The 20,288-nt window shown below is 41.1% G+C and overlaps 2 protein-coding genes across 2 annotated transcripts; both read right to left on the minus strand.

The window, feature by feature from the left end:
* Window positions 1–1,334: 1,334 nt before the first annotated feature.
* On the minus strand, window positions 1,335–7,547 carry LOC140646933 (histamine H3 receptor-like). Its single transcript, XM_072851293.1, has 3 exons — window positions 7,259–7,547; window positions 3,863–4,029; window positions 1,335–2,120 (listed from the first exon to the last, which is right to left on the minus strand). The coding sequence occupies exons 1-3, from the start codon at window positions 7,545–7,547 to the stop codon at window positions 1,335–1,337; spliced, it is 1,242 nt and encodes a 413-aa protein (XP_072707394.1).
* Window positions 7,548–10,360: 2,813 nt separating this feature from the next.
* Window positions 10,361–19,481, minus strand: LOC140646934 (histamine H3 receptor-like). The gene is made up of 3 exons (XM_072851294.1): window positions 19,015–19,481; window positions 16,216–16,382; window positions 10,361–13,802 (listed from the first exon to the last, which is right to left on the minus strand). Exons 1-3 carry the CDS (start codon window positions 19,301–19,303, stop codon window positions 13,008–13,010), a joined length of 1,251 nt encoding a protein of 416 aa, XP_072707395.1. The 5' UTR covers window positions 19,304–19,481; the 3' UTR covers window positions 10,361–13,007.
* Window positions 19,482–20,288: the final 807 nt, after the last annotated feature.

Here is a 20,288-nt window from a genome sequence, read left to right on the forward strand (position 1 = left end):
TGATGAAAAGAAACTATTTGTATTTTAAAGAGTCACACTGTTTATTTAGTAAGGAATCTAGTACCTGGTAATTCCAGAATTGTGCAACTAAACTGTGCACCCTAAACAGCCTGGAAACTGTGTATTGAAAGGTTACGTCCATGCTGTCTCCGCTAAGTCACCCCATGTACTGTAGGGAGCCATCAAGGTCAGTCCTTTTCCTGACTCCTGCAGCAAACCAAACACAGCCTTACACAGTGTGTAAGAAATTTACCCATTTATCCTAACCTCCAACAAAAGGCTTGTAACAGAAATAGTAGAAGGACAGAAGAGGACAAATGAGATATAATATTCACATTTAGCCCGTTTCTGTTATTCGAATTGCTTGCCTGTTGGCAAACCAAACTGAATGGGGATTTGCTCAGGTGTGGAGTTGAGTTGGTCCCTGTGCATTATGTCATATTTGGAAGTGAGCAGGGCTTGTAAGGCCAGCGTTTTTCACAGTATGGGTTAGAGCTTCACTGGGAGTCAGGAAACGATCCAGAGGAGGCTATGCAGTGTTAGAGCTGCTCAGACTGCTGTGCACGTCCTCCCCTGGGCCAGCAGCAGCAGATTTTCTCCCTCAGGGAGTAAGAACAAATACTACTCTGTTCTATGATCTCTCAAAACTATAGCTGTAGAAGGCTTGTTTCTCAAAGAATAGCTGGAGATGCACATAAATGCTTTACACGCCTAAATTCTATACTGCTGCATCTCAGCAAGTATGCAGGTTAATCCCTTCTGCAGAGAACACCTTCACTCAAGTTTTTAAAAGTAGTCCCTGTATTCCCCTGATGTCCGAACATCCTTACTGAATGGAAGTAATCCTGCTATGTGCGTGACAACAGAAGTCATAACTTAACTGGATGTTTTATGATGAGGAAAAAAATGCTTTTGAATGCAGTATCAACTGTTCAAAATAAATAGAATAGAGAAGATATTAACTTTAGAATACTATTGACCTTATGGGAAATACCCACCTTTGTTGTATTTTTAACTAATACCACCCATGAACACAAATAAAAGCTGTACTGCAGTTGAAGATAGTATCTTCAACAACCAGAATTAAGATAATGTGGATAGACTACTAGGGAAAGTCAGGCAGAGGCAATATCCTTTAACCAACCAACTGAAATAGCTGGAAAAAGTACACAAACACAGCATGTTTGTCTGAAGGAGGATATATTTCACGGAAGGCTTATCTAGGCTTTCTAACTAGACTAATCTTCTGGAAAAGACTAACTCTAATTTCAAACTGTTGCTACTCACATCCCTCATCCAAAGCTCTTCTTGAGCCTTTTTTTTCCCTTTTCCTTCTAAAAAGAGTCTGATCTCAGTGTTGCAAACTTTTTGGGACATAATATTTTCATGAAAGCCATTCGAAATTTAACATGACAGAGAGGGTAGAGAAATGGATTCAGAGAGGAATTGATCCACAAAAGCCAAAAGGTTATTTCATACAGGGAGTTATGGACACAGGTGCCTTGGCAGGCCCCACGAATAATCATTAGTAAAGTGTATGGGGCCCAGCAAACAGCAAAGGCACACACAATTATGGCAAGCGACTTCGCTATTTTCTTGTCCCGCTGCAGTTTTGACCTGGTCCTTGCACAGAAAGAAGCAGATAAGTCATTTTCTGGGGTTACAGAATTGCCTCTTGATGGAGATGAGCTCTCAGTTACTAAAGACTCTTTCTTTGGCCTCATGGAGGAAGAAACACTGTCCTCTGCTTCCGATGGAGGAGAAGATGCTCCTGGCCTTGGCAACAGGCAAAATCTCCAGGACAGGCTGCCACTCCTTGGGGGCTCGCAGTCCTGCGTGCTGCCATGCCGCTGGCGCCTCTGGATGTTGTGGAAGATGTGCACATTGAAGTAGGTCACCGAGAGCAGTGGCACAAAGAACTCCAGGGTGGACGCGGACAGGAGGAAGTACCAGTTGTTTAAGAACTCAGCATAGCACTGATCTGCCGCTACCGTGGTGCATCCAGCCACGTGCTCCCAGAATAGGACTGCCGGGCAGTAGAGGAGGAAGGCAAAGACCCAGATGGCCACTATCTTGACATTGGAGTTGGACGTTACTCCCTGCTGGGCTCTGTAAGATACCTGCAAGGGAAAAAAAGAAAAAGGTCACACCTGTAGAGACACGTTTTGCACGAACAGAAGTAGCAGGAGAGGAACTTAGCGGAGTGCTTGGTAATTTAGAGCTGCGGCTATGCTGAGCAGGTGAAGCTCACCCAAGTATGTTTAAGTCCTTAATGTTGACATAACATAGGGGTGTTTTTCTACAGGTTAATGTAACTGTGCTAGGGTCCTGGTCCAGGTGATGAGACATGATCATCCATTAGTACCTAGTAATTTGGTGTGCCTTGTTTGAGACATCTGTAGTCTGAAGTGCCAGAGTAATTAGCATTTTATAGTCGTTCAGAGCATGACTCCCATTCACTGACAACTGCACTGCTTTTTACAGCATTTTACAAGCAAATAGGACTATATGCGTCACAGTGGTCAACAGAAAATGTGACACATATATTTAACACCCACCCTTGAGAAAATTGTTTATTGCACACTTCATGAGGAGGTAGGAATATATTCCAGCTCTGCATTGCAGATGGAATGTATGCGGTTTAGCTGATGAAACCACAAAATCTTCCTTTTTCTTCCTTCTCCTCCCATTCCAGCGCCAGTAGATATTTTCCACTATATGTTGCAGAACAGATAGATATCTTGTAGCTCACATCCTGCTCTATCCCTTTCACAGGATGACAGGGTGAATGTGTAATTCTGGGAGTTTAGATATCCAATTGGGAAAAAAAAAAAGTATGAGTTAATGTCGTTAAAGACTATCATAAAAATGTCCATAAGTCTTAGTTACATTTGCGCAGGTGGTCTTAATTTTGCACTTTGTGAATGCTGTCTTTAGCTTTCCAGTGTAATGTTTCTTATGTGCAAAATGTTTTTGTGTTTGATTTCCCACATTTTCCCTTTAAATAAAATAAAATAACATAAAATAATAAAAGGCAATAAAAAGGCAAGTATAATAAGTAAAATTAATAATAATTAACAAAAATAAAACTGAAATTCTGTCATATGACATTACGTTGACATTCTCATACATCACCAAAGAGCTGGTACCTTTAGCTCTCGCCGACATTTCCCTGCCACTTGAGCTAACAGTGACTAGTGAGAAATCTGGTCTCCATCCTTAGCTTGAACCAAGACATAAAGCACATGTATGGTGGGTAGGATGTTCTGCAGAGAGCAGAGACATAGAGTGCGTCTGAAGTTTGGGGTTCTGCTCCAGGCACCGAGGAGTTTATTGCCGCATGTCCGCAGGCAGTCTCTGCAGTCTGCCCCTTGTCCCACTCTCTGCCCTGTTTGCTCTTGCTCCCAGTCTTCTCAAGGAACATTTGGGGCCACATCTCCAGTGTCCTTCACCTCACTGCCTTAGTGCCACTGCCTTTTCCTTCCATGCCTGATTCTAGGTCCGACCCCAAATCCAGTTTATTTCAAATTTCTTCTTTCCTTTCCCCCTTTTTACCAGCCTCCTGCCTTATCCTTTCCACTCCTCAGCCTGCTTTCCCTCAAGCAGTAGCACAACAGCAACTGGCAGCAGAAATTGTGAGAAAAGTCCTGTTTGACTGGCTCTAGGCTGGGGCACACTCAATGCAGAGTATTTACCACAACTAGCTGCAAATATCCAATAATCTCCACATGCCAACACATTTTTGAGATCTATTATCTCGATTAAATTTGGGCTTATGCTTACCAACATGGCAAAGGTTGGTCAGTATAATCCACCAACGACCTTGTGACAAAATCAGAAAAGCTCTAAAGAGGGTACTTACAGCTTTAGTAACTGACAGGAAACGGTCATAGCTGATAAGAACAATGTTAAATACTGAAGTTGTGCACAGGAGATAGTCCATAACTAGCCAGAGCTTGCAGACGCCTCTTCCCAAGTGCCATTTCCCCGTCAGGCTGTAAGGGATGTAGAGAGGTATGCAGAATGCACCTATGGAAAGCAACCACAGAGACACCACGCAGTTCATAGGGATTGCAAACAGTACTCCTGGAAGCAGAGAGAGACACTATTCTGGTGTTTGGCTGAAAAAAAAATAATCTATAAAGGTGAAAATGTAATTTAAATACAGAAATTCTTACATTCTCATTAAATCTGACGGTGACTTTCTATGTTTTAGATCTTAGTGTATTTGGGTATGCTGACTGTTGGGAATAAGCTCAGGGCAAATCAGCAAAGAACGATCTGCAGAAGAAGAAAACTGCAGTCTAACCAACTTATAGTTTCTAAAGATATATAACCAGTGCTGCAGCATATATGCACTGTGGTTGCGCTCTGGCATGTAACCCCATTGCTGTATATCCTCTAATCTTTTATCTGTGTTAGAGATTTCCCCCAAACACATCTACAGATGTTGCTAATGTCTGTTATTAATGTAAGATTGGTTAGCATTTGTAAGCTAGAGACAATATATTGGACCGTCTGTGATAGCTGGAAACCTCTTCTACCAAAGATAGAGCAGACACAGCAGAGGTATGAAACCCTCTCGCACTTTTAAGAGGTGTTTTAATCTCATGCTAGTTCTTCAGCTGAGATTAACTATTTTTGGGGTTGTTACATTTGTTTTTTCTCCAGAAGGCCTTCCCTGAAGTACTTTTATAAGAAAGTCATGTTTGTGTTTTATTTTTAAGCCAGCAACTTCTTCATTTTACCATGAATATTCTTTCAAAAGTATCCTACAATATCTGAGGCTACATTCCTGAAAACGCTGATCCACTAAAGACAAATGTAAAACTATATGCAGCTTCAAGATCCATTTTAAACTCTTCGGATTATTCTTTTTCAATATGTCCGTGTTGTGGTTTAGCTTCAGTCGGCAACTGAGCCCCACACAGCCACTTGCTCACCCTCCTCCCCCAGTGGGATGGGGGAGAGAATCTGAAGAGCAAAAGGAAGCAAATTTGTGGGGTGAGATAAGAACAGTTTAATAATTGGGAAATAGTAGTAGTAGTAGTAGTAATAATAATAATAATAATAATAATAGTAATGAAAAGGAAAACAACAAGAGAGCGAGAGAGGAATAAAACCCAGGAAAAAAAACAAGTGATGCAGCCGCTCACCACCTGCCAACCGATCCCAGCCAGTCCCCGAGCAGCGATCGCTGCCCCCCAGCCAACTCCCCCCAGTTTCTATACTGAACATGACGCCATATGGTATGGAATAGCCCTTTGGCCAGTTGGGGACCGCTGTCCTGGCTGTGCCCCCTCTCAGCTTCTTGTGCACCTGGCAGAGCATGGGAAGCTGAAAAGTCCTTGACCAGTGTAAGCACTACTTAGCAATAGCTAAAACATCAGTGTGTTATCACATTATTCTCATACTAAATCCAAAACAGCACTATACCAGCTACTTGGAAGAAAATTAACTCTATCCCAGCTGAAACCAGGACGGTCTGTCAAGATCTTAGAAGTTAATGAACATACCCAGGCTGATGTGGCCCACTGACAATAATCCTCTGGCAGTGAGGTGACAGACTGTTATCAACAGGCAAATGTGCACAGTGATTTCAACACTGATGGCTTGTTTTAACATATACCTTAAATACAAGCAGCATCACTTTTGTACAAAATACTAATTTTTCAGAGTTGCTCATGACAGCTACTGCTCTCATCAACTTCAGCGCGATGAATCTTTGGTGCCATGTCAAAAAGTACTGACTGCTTTTAGCTACAGGTATAAATACAGATGCAAGAACCAGGTTTTAAGCATTTATATTTGAAACTATTCTCACTTTTACTAATTAGAGGATGAAAAAGACATGACTCATGTGCCTGGAAAGATTGCAGACTTCTACGAAATTAAAAAAATGCCACAGCAGCTTCAGAAAATAATGCATTTTCTGACTGATCCCAGAAACAAAGTCCTAGACTTACATGGTCTATAGGCCAACATAATACTGATACCAATAATTTCTGCTTGGCTGTTTTAAGACTCCATGAGGCACCAGCCACAAACAAGAACTGATGTAGAAGGTAGATATTTAAATGTCTTGACTGAACTGTAAGATACGAGGAGAAACAGACTTTTGCAGAAGATCTGAGCAATGAAATGGCAGCTCTAGCAAACTGTCTGCCTGGAGCAGGAAAGCAAAGGCTCCAGCACATATATCGTTTGGTTTCTGCCCCATGGGGCGAGCCCCAGAATTAGGCACCACAGGTTATAAATGGCATAAACGAAGGGAAATCTTAAAGGCTAAACTAATACACTTCACTACACAACACTGACAAAGGAACAGCAGTTAGGAGGGATGGTATTGCCAGAAGTGGAATAGGTCAATAGATGCTATTTCCCTCCTCACGATTTAGTGAATACTGGTCTCTGTGACTGTCCTGAAGAGAGAGCACTCGTGTGCAGAAATACCTCCTTGCTAGCCTCAAGTCAAGAGGTTTGCTGGAACATCTTCCACGGGACCATGGTTTTGTCAGGCTTTCTCTGCTGCATGGCTGTTTCTCTGGCCTGAAGCCTGAAGGACTGCTGCAGAAGGCATTCACCCCCCACCCACTCGCCTGGCATCACCCGCCAGGACTGGATCCATGGCACCTCCAGGGGCCAACTCTCCTGGACTTCTGCAATGACACTATGGGAAGAGGGGACTAACAAGGAAAACAGATGGGAGATGCCAACAGACTGTTGCTGGCATCGGGCAAGCCATCTGATCTATAGCCTGCGTTGAGTTGAAGCCAGTAAAAAGTCATAGTGGTGTTTTGTTGTAGTGTAATAACCTCATACGCCATTAGTACTATGTAGAGAAGTAATTAATTTATCTGACTGTACCACAGATAGCTGTATAAGAAAACAGTTACACTGTCAAATATAAGGAAGTTCTGAAGTGTGTGATCTTACAGGAGGAGCAAAGGTAAATCATAAACTGTAGCAAGCAACCTCTTTTCTTCAATTTATATTCACATACAATAGTTATTCCCTTTTCCTGAAGCAACATTAAAAGTATTTACATGAAAAAAGGATGCATTTCTCATTATAACATATTTTGAGACATAATAGGCTGCTAAAACACTTAACACAGCTTCCACCGTTCCTTACCCTTCCCCTAGACACACAGCTGGGAAGTAGTTCTTAGAAGAAACCACTCAGCAAAAGAAACCCCATTGCTTCTCCTAAGATTCCTAGGAAACAAATAGTACATGCCTCCATGGCTGTAACTTACCCACTGCAAAGTCAGAAATAGCAAGATTGAGAAAGAAATAGCTACTCCGATGCCTGAGGTTTCTGTCCATGATGAAAGCAAGGATCACCAGGGCATTTCCAAGGATGGTCACCAGAGCTAGCAACACCATGAGGAAAGCCAGCAGCACCAACACACCCAGTGAAAACTCGTAGGTCCATGGCGGTGTGGACAAAGTCTCATTACACATTCCAGCCGTATGCAGAGTTTCAGCCGTGCTGTTGTGCATGTTGTATATCCAGGTCAGTTCAGTCTGGGAAGAAATTCGCATCTGGCAGAGTTATCCAAAAGGTTGAGACAAGTCTATTAACAGGATGGGCTGAATACTGACACATCAAAAAAAATTCACAATATCAAAGTAAAGGATCACAAGACTTCAAGGCCTGGAGTCTCTAACGTTCCTTGATCTGAATGCACCTATTGGCCTGAAAATAAAATCTATAAAAAAGACACCTCATAAGCAGCAGTAAGTGCACACTTTAAAATACATTATCTCTTTCTCTCCTGAATGCTGATCCTTATCTACTGAGGTCAGAAAAGTTAGTCTGAAAACAACTCTTTTTACAGTCAGTTTGCATATTAGCATTGTGTAAGCATTTTTACTCATTGAATTCTGCTGAAGCTAAAAACAGATGTCATTTTCACTTCCCCAGTTGCCAACAAGATTTAAATTATTACGATTCTATTTCTCTTATGGTAAAATGTCAGCACCGTTGTGCTTGCTGCTATACCACTTACTAAATTTTACAGTTAAGAAGAGAGACATATATTTCTTAATGCTGCTGGTTACAGAGCATTTAAAATTCCGTTATACACAGCAGAAGTATCACCAATACCTTTTCAGCTCTTCCTAATCAGAAGCAAGTCTTGCCCTGGGCACAGCAAAACAAATACCTGGGCTTTGGAGGATCTTTTAAGCATGGCCCATCTACTCTTCCACTTCCCAAGTAATTCCAGGTAAGCTTCCACTCCACAAAGTGCCAAACCCTTAGCCTTTGCGGGTGTGAGAAGCCATATCCCTTCCTCATCACAATTATTTCATTTGTTTTGGTAAGAGTACACAGAGGTTGGCAGGCCACGGCTGTGACTCATGCCTGCAGCTCACCAGCTCCATAGCACCACGGCACACCCTGCGACCGGCTTTTCGGACTGCAGCCGTAATGCTGGGTGCTTGAGAAGACATAGGGCAAGAAACAAGGAAAGAGAGGGTGGACAAGGTGTGGGGAGGGGAGGTGTGGTGTTCTGATCCTGTCTTGGGGAACAAAGAGGAATATATTGTAAAGAGTAATTGAAGCAAAAGGTGTAGGGCAACAGGAACAGGAGAGACCTCAGGAATGACAAAACGTGGCAGACACCTGACTCAGGTGCATGTGCACAAACACAGCCTGGGAAACACACAGGAGGAACTAGAGCCCCCTGTGCAGTCACAGAGCCACCAGTCACGAAGCCAGTGACATGGGTGACACAGTGGTGGGAGTGTGTTGCAGAGCACCCCAGTCAGGGTGAGGGAGGTGATGAAGTCTTTAAGCAAATCAAGGAAGCCTCTGGATCACAGACCCTGTTTCTTGTGTGAGACTTCAACGTTCTTGACATCTGCTGGAAGGGCAACACAGCAGGTACAAGCAGTCAACAAGATTCCTGGAGGGTGGCAGGGAGAACTTTCTGATACAAGTACTGAATGGGCCAACGGGTGACACACAGCTAGATCAGCTGTTCACTGGTAAAGAGGAGCTGGTTAAGGATGTGTAATCAGTGGCAGCCTTGGCTGTAGTGACTATGAGGTAGTGGAGTTCAAGATCCTAAAGGGGGTGAGGAAGGAGAGTAGCAGACTACAGACCATGGGCTTCAGGTGAGCAGACCGGTTTATTCAGGAAAGCGGTAGGTGGGATCCCACGGGAGGCGGCTCTGAAGTGCAAAGGAGCTCAGGGAACCTGCAGGCCTTTAAGGACAGCAGCCTCCACGCACAAGAAAAGCCCATCCCAATTCTCAAAAAACCAAGTAGGTGTATCAGGAGACTGGCTAACCAGGGAAGCTACAATGCAAAAAGGCAGTGTGGAGGAGTTTGACGCAAGGACAGGCTACAAAGGAGGAATTTAGAAATGTTGCCTGGCCACATAAGCACGATGTTAGGAAAACCAAAGCTCACCTAGAGTTGATGCTTGTAAAGGACATCAAGGACAACATGAAGAACTTCAGCCACCCCATTAACAGTAAAATGCTGAATAAAAAAAATGTAGGCACTTTGCTGAATGGGGCCAGTGATCTAGTGACGGCAGATGCGGATAAGGCTGAGGTACCCAATGCTTTCTTTGCTTCATTCTTCACTAATTAGGTCTCCCTCTCCTCCATGATTAGTGAATGAGTTCAAGGAGGAGACCTGTCAGGAGCAGGTAAGAATAAAGCAGGGATTACTTGAGAGGACTTGACCCATAAGAGTCCATGGGACCCAATGGGCTGCACCTGAGGCTGCTGAGAGAACCAGCTACCATCCCTGCAAGGCCACTTTCTATCCTCTTTGAAAGGTCATGGAGATGAAGGGAGGTTCCCAACAACTGAAGAAAGGCAAATGTTGCAACAGTCTTCAAATGATGCTACAAGGACAAAAAGTCAGCCTCTCTTTGGTCCCTGGCACAATAATGGAGCAAGTCCTCTTGGAAGGCATTTCTGACAACTTGAGGGAGGAAAAGGTGACTGGGAACAGTCAGCATGGGTTTACGAAGGGTAAATCACGCCTGAGCAACTTGGTTGTCTTCTGTGATAAAATGACTAGATTAGTGGACAAGGGGAGAGTAGTCATGTGCTTTTAAAAATTAGGGAATAAATCATATGTTGAAGTTTTAATCATAGTCCTTCAAGAGGCTGAGGGAGAAATCTATGTGGTCTGTCCTTCCTTCCTTCCTGTGGAGGAAAACCATAGCCTAACATAAAGGAGACAGACATTAGGAGGATCATTAGAGTTAAATACTCATCCCAGAAATAAACAAACAAACAAACAAAAGATAACACAATTTCTTCCCATATGTAAGTTTTATTTGTTTTGATTTTTTTTTAAAGACCTGAGAGGGTCAAGTTAGAAAAACACTGTTGTCATTTGAGTTGAACCTCACAGAGTCATACGCCTACTGTCACCATGTATTTACAAGACCTATTGGACATCTGCAAAGACAGAAGAAAATTCAAGGACATGAAATGGTGAAATGGATGAGTGAGTGGATAGAGAGTCCTGGCTTAGAAATCTCTTTGGCAAGCAAAGTCCATTTGTGTCAGTGCATAAAAGGCATGCCCAAGAACAAATGCTGAATAAGTATCTTACCATAACCCTGCAAAATGTCCGATAGGGAGGAGAAGACTTAGGATGCCACCTTGACCAAGACAGCTTTAATGATGTGAGCACAGCAACTAAGCACTTGACTTAGCCTGGGAGCACTGAGCAGAATTTTCAACAATTAGAAAAATACAACAAATTCTTCAAAGATACAGGAGTGGTGTGACAAAACATCAAAAATATTGATCTCTAGTAACTTCACGACTCTATGTGGTTTCAAATTTGCTGCACATTGTGCTCCCTGACAAACTCTAGTTTTCCAGTACTGCAAAATGTGGATACAGTCTACCTAGTCCATAATTTTGTAGGCCATTTTTCCAAAGTAAACAACACATTCTTTAATTACAAAATGCAAACTGAATTTTTATATTAAAAGGGTAGGGGAAGAAAAGCAGACGACTCAAATACTTTCCCATTTTGGGCCTACCTACAGTTTCTCTGTTTAAAATATGTTTATTTAGTGGAACAGCTATTCTATAAATGTTTTAAATGTGTGTGTATGTGTTTGGTTTCTTTAAGCCTCACAGAAAAACAAAACCCACAAAATCTATGCCAGCACCTTAGCTCATGACAGTGAAAACAGCTGTGCTGAATCAACAGCTTCCTCCTGAAGCTGTATCTCTCTTAGCAATCAGGCTCACAATCCATAACGCTATCCATGTAAGGCAAGGAAGCATAACAAGAATGAGTGGTGAAAGACAATCTTCTACCAGCATGAAAACTGGCAAGTCTTCAGTTCCAGACCTCTGAACAGAATGGCATTTTAGCTCCTTGAAGCCATCAACTTTTGTGCTACAATTAAGCTGCTTACATGCGTTTGAATTGTGCTTGCAAAGGAGTACTCTGCTTTTGCAACACTTCTACAGCCAATTTCAAATTAGATAAAAAATACTATTTAAATTTACTATTGCTCTTCATCGTTCTGTGCATCAGATTTCTCTTTCCATATTTTATACATTTCTATATAGATACAAAGAGGAAAGAAAATCACATTAAAAGAGAGAAAAAAAAATTTAACCAGAGACTCTCACTTACCCATCCCATAAAAGCCTTCTGGGTGAGTTGCAACACCCAACACAAGGCAAGAAAGTTTGGTACATGGAATGGGTTATAATCAAGGTCCATTGCCTTCAGCCACTCCTTTCAGCACTGCATATTCACCCTCATTGTTTATTAATAGCTGCCTAAGACACCTCTGTGTCAGCTTTCAGATAGACTTCTGTGAATCCCATTCTCAAGCACTGAATATGGCCCTTGTTCAGTGATAGAAAAAATCCAGTTTGATACTGGTTCAGTGGCAGAGAAAATCTATATAATGTCACAGTAACAGGACACAAAGAACTGATCTAGTATAAAAATCACTCTGTCGGTTCAAATTTGTTCCAGATGCTTTGATGGAGTATCTTTGCACTTGCAAAGCTTTACACCCGAGAGGGTATTGTCTGTTCTCGCACAGCCAGCCAAAATCATAAATCCAGCATGAATTTTGTATTGCTTGCTCTGCTAATTCAACAGGAATGTGATCATGGGCGTATCTATTAGGTAGTCATGGGCGTATCTATTAGGTAGTCAAATAGTGCACAAATCTGGCACTAAATATCATTTAAGCATGACCAAAGAGGCAGCCACTGTCAGGAGAAAAGACAGTACTGGTGAAAAGAGTAACAACCATTTATGCCTATGACAACTTTGATAACCCATCTCAAAATTCCATTACCACAGAAACTTTCATTCGCTGAAAACCATCCAGAATTACTAACTTACGTGTACTGGGTCCTGCAACACCAGGTATGGACTATATTAAAATTAGAAAAGGACAGATACGCCAGATTAGGCAGTCCATTCCTTTGCATATTGCTCACTGTAGTGATTATAATGACTACAGGGCACTATCTTGTCTTCATAAGCATTCTTAAAACTAAATTATACTGCTCCTATGAGTATTTATACAACCTTTCAAAAATGTAGCAGAACTGCTTCTTCAGATAGCTTTAGGTTCACAAATAGGACATAAATTTTAATTCAACACATACATAAACAGCTATCTCTCTCCAATGAACCTCTATGGAGATACCTATAGCAGAGTTCTTTCATATAATTCTTTCAGCTATATATAAAAAAAAAGAAAAAAAAAAAGTACCTCAAACCCACAAACCAAGAAGGACATCCAGCAAAACTTGTTATTCTTTTCATTGCACTAGATGGTGTTTAACTTGGCATTATACTAGCAAAACCAAAAAAAAGTCCTGAAAACTAGCAAAATCAGGGCAAATACATGCCTTTGCTGCACTCTTAACCAATGCCATTAGTAAACAAAAGTTTTTCCTCTATTTCTGTTGAAGGTACATATGAAAAAATAGCACTAAGAGAGGAACCTCTTATCTATAAGTCATTTATTTTAACTCTCTAAAAAGAAGGTGTGTTATGTGATCTCAATGTTGCAAACTTTTTGGGACATAATATTTTCAGGAAAGCCATTCGAAACCTCATATGACAGAGAGGGTAGAGAAATGGATTCAAAAAGGAATTGATCCACAAAAGCCAAAAGGTTATTTCATACAAGGAGTTATGGATGCACTTTCCTTGGCAGGCCCCACGAATAATCATTAGTAAAGTGTATGGGGCCCAGCAAACAGCAAAGGCACACACAATTATGGCAAGCGACTTCGCTATTTTCTTGTCCCGCTGCAGTTTTGACCCAGTCCTTGAATGGAAAGAAACAGAAAACTCCCTTTTGAGGACCGTGGGACTGGTTTCTTTTGGAGAGGGACAGTTAGCCGTTGCTGCTGGTCTGCATGACCTCATTAATGACGAAACACTGTCTTCTGCTTCCAATGGAGGAGAAGATGCTCCTGGCCTTGGCAACAGGCAAAATCTCCAGGACAGGTTGCCACTCTTTGGGGGCTCGCAGTCCTGCGTGCTGCCATGCCGCTGGCGCCTCTGGATGTTGTGGAAGATGTGCACATTGAAGTAGGTCACCGAGAGCAGTGGCACAAAGAACTCCAGGGTGGACGCGGACAGGAGGAAGTACCAGTTGTTTAAGAACTCGGCGTAGCACTGATCTGCCGCTACCGTGGTGCATCCAGCCACGTGCTCCCAGAATAGGACTGCCGGGCAGTAGAGGAGGAAGGCAAAGACCCAGATGGCCACCATCTTGACGACAGGGTTGGATGCTATTCCCTGCTGGGCTCTGTAAGATACCTGTGAACGAAAAGGAATTGTCACGTATTCAGATAACATTTTGGAACAACTATCTCAAAAAAACATAAAGAAGCAAGTCAAATATAATATTCATTCTGTAATTCCCCAGTAACTGAGAACATCTTCACTTATGTAAGGTCCCAAAAAGCTTTGTTAGTCTTGCTCATCAGATACTGTAGCTCTGTGATTGATTTTAATACTTGGGATTGGAGAGGAGCAGAAGTTATGATGGCTAAACTACTGTTTGGCTTCCAGGTGTGAAAGGACATGGCTTGTTTTCATCACCACCACAGTAATATAGCAATAGGGAATCAGTTTGTGATTCATGGAATGCCCAGGCTCAGAGGACAGTGAAAGCAGCTGTGGGAATTCTTTGCTGCGAAGGCAAAAGTAGAAGCCTTCCATATTAGACAGGTTGCCATGTAAGACTGCAAACACTAGGCGATGTAATTTTTAATACTATTTCCTCTTGCCATAGCAGAAAAATCTACCCCACACACACTTTAACGTCCCTTACTATATTGAAACATTCTAACACTCACTCTACCTTGTAAACAGCTCATTGTATTACTGCAAATCTTGATGTTTTTATGTCTACCCAGACTGCATTAATTTATTTTACTCTCTAGCCATTTTCTCTTTGAAAAAAATATTGAAAAAAGAATTGAATTTGAAAAAATAATTAAAATCATGTCATCCAAAGTTAGGAAATATTGAGAGTTAAAACCGCCCTTGTAATAGCCCAGTCAGTATGTACAATACATACTTCTAGCTCTTGGTCCCCTCCATCTTTCAGAGCACAAGATGATCAGTTAATGAGAAGCTGGACAATTTTTTTGTTAATGTTAATAAGAAGCTGGACAGTTCCTCCATACTGTTCAATACTTGTCATCCCAGGCTTTACTCAGACCCACAACTACTACCTTCCTCATCAGCTTCCTATGCTGTTCATTAGCATAGCACCTGCATGCTATACAAATATTAATGAATGGTATCTTCACAACCGCATACGACACGAGGGGCACTGTCCCTGTTTTACCAGTGAGTAACAGTGCAATGATGCAGTGTTACACACATTATTTTAGATTCTCTGTTTTAAATATCTGTAGCCTGAAGATTCAGACTCCTTTACATCTTAAGGCAACATATCGGCTCAGAGCACAGCTCCAGTTCTGCAATAATGAATTTGCAGCCCTTTGCAAGACCACAAGCATCTCAGTTTAGTAGGAAGAAAACAGGAAGCTTAGCACAGCTTCACAAAAAGTTAAGTCTGAAATGACTGGCCCCTGGCCACAAGCTGGGTTTGCAGCAGAGGCAGAGGTGGATTCCAAGTCCATGAGGAAGCATGGTAACTTTTTCTTTTGGATATCAGCCCTGTGTTACACACTCCTGGACTCACTCCATCCTAATTACCTAGAGGAGAAAACCAGAATGTGATCACATAAACAAAGACCATCAACAGTGTGTAAGAACTTGGAACTCAGTTGGGTTGCAGAGGCCTTTTTAATTTACATTTCTCACATTCTGAGCTCTGCAACTTCATTAATTTTTTCAGTATTACTGTTTCTTAAATAGAGGGGTTTTCATACTTCATTGTTCAGCTTTAAAAAAAAAAGCAGGAACAACCAACTCTAAAACCACAACACTGGGGAAGAAGAGAAAGAGATTAGGCATTGTATCAGCACTTCCCAAACGAGAAGCTCCCAATCTAACACAGCCCATGTCACTTGAGCTAGCAGACTCATCAAAAGCAAAGGATACTGATCATCTTCCATCTGGACCAAACACCAGGTAGAGCTTAGAAATGGTGAATGATAATATTTATCACTGGATTCCCCAGATATCTTCTGAAGCAGAAGAATTATGATACTCAAGAAACACCTCTTAGCTCTCCGCACATTTTGATTCATTCTTCTTTTTGCTTCAAGGGATTAGTTTCCACCCAACTGCTTGTTGGCAGCACATGTCAATCACCCCCTGCAGTAATGCGGATCCTCATCTGATCTTCAGTCAGGCCATCCCACATCTCTCTCCATACCCTCTTCTCCTTTTAAAATTTATCCCAAGCCTAAGCACATTCTTGCCTCAACCTAGTTTTGTTACCACTCGTCTAATGACCAAAGCCCGAGTCCTCCACACTCCTGCTGCCCCTTTTCTTCCTTGACCTTCCCACCTCCTCTGGAGTGTAATTAAATAGTTTTTAATCCAGGTGGCAGGAGGGAAACATTGAAATCATAGGCAAGGCATTGTCCTATCTCTAAGTCCCAGTGCAACACTGAAGCGTCAAAGTTTCTGCAGAAAAAAAATGGTACAATAATGAAGGACTATTTAGCTTCTAGTCTTATTGTGAACACTCTGAGTTTTATAGAAATCTCAAGATATATAAAGAAATAATTAGAAATGTTCATCTTACAGCTTTTGTAACTGACAGGAAACGGTCGTAGCTGATAAGGACGACGCTAAACACTGAAGCTGTGCAGAGGAGATAGTCCATAACTAGCCAGAGCTTGCACAGGCTTCTTCCCAAGTGCCACTTCCCTGTCAGGGCATAAGGGATGTACAAAGGCATACAGAATGCACCTATGGAAATAAACCAAATGCACATGTCAGTCAGCACTGCAGGCAGTGCTCATGAAAGCAAAGAAACATTTCTGCGGTATCTGATAAAAGCACAATACTGACTGGAATTGCCATGTGGAAGGCTTTGTATTCTCATGCAACCAATGAACACTTGACCACAAACTAGGTACCAGTGACATTCTTATAATTAATACCTTTCCAAAAGATGTATCATGTTTATTGTGTATCATTATTACTTCTCCTGTTTATATCACCTGCTAAAGGAAGGAGCAGCTGACTTTTTTACCTGCTGAAGTAAACACTATTCTGTATTAAGCTACTGAAATTAAAACAAACAAAAAATCTTCCCCCCACAACGTAATTTACTGTTTTCTACAATAAACAATCTAATTGCCATGTTTCTGTCCTCTTAGAAGCATGATATGGTGTCCGAAAGTGCTTCAGAAGTAACTTTTATAGAAATACAATATGAATTTCAGACTAATCTTTAAAACTATCTAATCAGAAAGCTGACAAAAACTGCACAGTTAATTAAGTACATCCAGTTTAACATTTCTTCTCATCATAATTCTTGATCATAACCATTTTTCAGTGGTGAGCTGATATGGTATTATCTATGGGAACACACCAAGTGGTGGGAACATACATGAGTGACACGCACTCATGGCTATCTAAATTTAAGCTGTTAAATCCAAATGTTGTGAAAGTGCCAATATGTTGTCATTTTAATGGATTTCTAGGTGATTATACTACACACAGTCACAATGCAGCCCTGCGAGGCTGAAGAGCTAACGGTGTAGTTTGCTGTAATACAGAAATGCAGTGAACAGTGTCGACATTGCAATGAAATGGAATCACTGCATCTACAGAGCAACTAACACTTGCTCCTTCCAGCAAAAGGTTATATTATACATTTTAACATTCACAAGGGGGCGGGGGGGAAAGGGTATTATTTCAACTTTAGATTTACTTCATGATAGTGTGTACTCCTACAACAGGTACCAAAGAGTATCTTGAGAGTTTCCATTTCCCTAAAAATTTCACAATTTTCCCTCCCTTTCTGTTATTCTCCCTCTACTAAGAATCAAGAGATCTCTATTCAGATCCAGCTATATAGAGATAAAGCAAAAGTTGTTGAAGGTCAAAATCAGACAGATTAAATATATCAAAAGAATAAGCAAAGGGCACTGCAAGCATGAAAGTGTGTGCTTTTAGCAATTAGGATTAAGTAGAAATTAAGGATAATCTAAGTATATCCTGAATCTAAATAATGTAGCTACAGAAATTTAAACCAGTTTGACTCTGAAGTATGCAAAACTTTTGACCAAATTTAGAATGAAAAACTAGATATTCAGGTAAACATAATATCATGAAAGAAAAATCTATAGAAGTTAGGTAATGCCAAGTAAACTCTACTTCTTTCTTTGATAGAGGACATTGTTTACTTCGTACTTCTCAGCTAGATGCTGGTATTTGTTCAATATGGTGCTATATTGTGAGCAAGATGACAGAACACCCCTGTGTCCACTGGTTTTCTGTTCACTGCTGTGGTTTCTTCCCTGGGTACCGTAGCTGGACAGCAGGCAGCAAGATCTCTGTGGCACAACAAGGCAGTTATAAGCTGGAAGAAGACATCATCTATACGGGGGAAGGGATCAAAACATTATACAAGGAGATCTGGACATCATGAGTACCAGACTATTAGAAGCCGTGCCCTGTCAGAAACAGAATTTCTGTCAGAAATTCTGTCAGAAACAGAATTTCTGACACTGGCAATAAATTTTAAGAAAAGGACAGTTTCTTCAGTTCTTTCAGTTGCAAAAGATTTTGTTGTGAAGTGACGAGTCAGAATATAGATTTCATGAAATAGCCACACCTGTTTAAAACCATTCTTCTGCCTACTCAATAATTTAACCAAGACTTTTACCAGAGACTCTCAACACTTCACAGAATATTGCAATACATCAATCTGCAATTGCACATCACACTAGCATTTTAATTGTACTTTTTCTCAGTACAACTTTCAAAATAAATTTGTCCCTATGTATAAATACATATGTATAATATCAAACTTCTTAGAAATTGTTTGATTTGTTATTTTTATTTACCTATACAAACACATATTCCTAAAGTATGACTCTAGACAGAGCAAGATGTTTAAAAATATTATTCATCATTATTTAGTTGCAAACTTCAGGTGATTTATCTGTATTGTGTGAGAGTAGATTGAAATAGAAGATATCAACCATGTATGCCAGATCTGCCAGATAATATATGCTATATTCAATTGGACTATCTAGACTTCAGTCAAGACTTTACACAAACAGCTCCCATTCTCTGTTATTCCACATCGATTCACACACAGTAGTATTTTTTCCTGAAGCAATAACATTAAACATTACCTGTTTACCTGGCAAAGGATCCACTTCTTATCATAATGTATTTCTGAAAAATAGTAGGCTGCTAAAACACTTAACGCAGCTTCCACCATTCCTCACCATTCCTTACCCTTCCCCTAGACACACAGCTGGGAAATAGTTCTTAGAAGAAACCACTCAGCAAAAGAAACCCCATTGCTTCTCCTAAGATTCCTAGGAAACAAATAGTACATGCCTCCATGGCTGTAACTTACCCACTGCAAAGTCAGAAATAGCAAGATTGAGAAAGAAATAGCTACTCCGATGCCTGAGGTTTCTGTCCATGATGAAAGCAAGGATCACCAGGGCATTTCCAAGGATGGTCACCAGAGCTAGCAACACCATGAGGAAAGCCAGCAGCACCAACACACCCAGTGAAAACTCGTAGCTTGGTGGCGGTGTGGACGAAGTCTCATTACACGTTCCAGCCATATGCGGAGTTTCAGCCGTGCTGTTGTGCATGTTGTATATCCAGGTCAGTTCAGTCTGGGAAGAAATTCGCATCTGGCAGAGTTATCCAAAAGGTTGAGATTCATAAGGAGCATAAACAGGATGGGCCAAAAATCCAATAAACATCCAAAAAAATTGACTCAGGAGGGCAAAAATTAAAAGGTTCTGATGCTAGATAAATCTAGTTTTCCTAAGATTCTGTAATTTTAATAAATACGGATGCGTCTGAAACCATGTATATCTCTAGAAGTTACCAGTAAGAAATAAGTAGTTTTTCCAAGCTCGTATTTTAAAATGCAAGTTCTTCTTTATGCAACCTGATCCTTATCTGTGGAGGTCAGGAGGGCTGATTTGAGAATATCTCTTGCTTTCCTCCCTTCCTCCCTCCCTCACAGAAGCGTTTTTCTTGTTACCATTATGGACATCAGCTTTTTCTGGAAATTGTTCCTTAATCTTGGGTACCTATCCTTATGAGAATGTATACTACTTTCTAATTTCATCCTTGTTTATGTAGTGTCATTGTATTTCGGCAAGTCTGTGGTCCCCCTCTGTTGTGCCATATATTTTTGTTGACCAAAGTCATGGTCAACTTTGTTGTTGCTGTTGTTGTTCCTCTTTCTGTGGACCCTAGGGCTGAAAACCGATATGCTGTAAGTAAGCATACGTACAATTACTTACCAGAGCAGTTAACCAGTAATGGTCCAACCCTCAGAGATCAGTTGCAAAACTCTCACTGAAATCAGTTTCAAAACTCTTAGCAGCCTCAGTGACACAGCATCGGCTGCTGCCTTCCCGGAACCAAGGAACGAAATACCGACTCCCTGAACGTGAATGAGAGCTTGGCAATTAACTTTAATAGGACAAGGCTTTTCTCTCCACACTGGTGGGAGAAATTGTGCATCTTCCACAAGTGCTTGTATTTTGTATGAGTAATGAAGCCACTTGCAGAGAGCTGTGAGTATTCCACAGTTGTAAAAATTCAATCATTTTTATTACGGGTTCTAAAAACACTTTGGTGTCTAATTTTAGATACTTAAAT

This window comes from Ciconia boyciana, chromosome 2 (assembly GCF_034638445.1).
Source record: "Ciconia boyciana chromosome 2, ASM3463844v1, whole genome shotgun sequence".
Classification (NCBI taxonomy): Eukaryota; Metazoa; Chordata; class Aves; order Ciconiiformes; family Ciconiidae; genus Ciconia; species Ciconia boyciana.

Coding starts and splice junctions, on each gene's coding strand:
- LOC140646933 (XM_072851293.1), bottom strand. CDS start 7,547: ATGCGAATTTCTTCCCAGACTGAACTGACCTGGATATACAACATGCAC. Junction 4,030..7,258: donor TATTTCTGACTTTGCAGTGG/GTAAGTTACAGC, acceptor TGCTTTCCATAG/GTGCATTCTGCATACCTCTC. Junction 2,121..3,862: donor TCCTGTCAGTTACTAAAGCT/GTAAGTACCCTC, acceptor TTTCCCTTGCAG/GTATCTTACAGAGCCCAGCA.
- LOC140646934 (XM_072851294.1), bottom strand. CDS start 19,303: ATGCGAATTTCTTCCCAGACTGAACTGACCTGGATATACAACATGCAC. Junction 16,383..19,014: donor TATTTCTGACTTTGCAGTGG/GTAAGTTACAGC, acceptor TTATTTCCATAG/GTGCATTCTGTATGCCTTTG. Junction 13,803..16,215: donor TCCTGTCAGTTACAAAAGCT/GTAAGATGAACA, acceptor TTTCGTTCACAG/GTATCTTACAGAGCCCAGCA.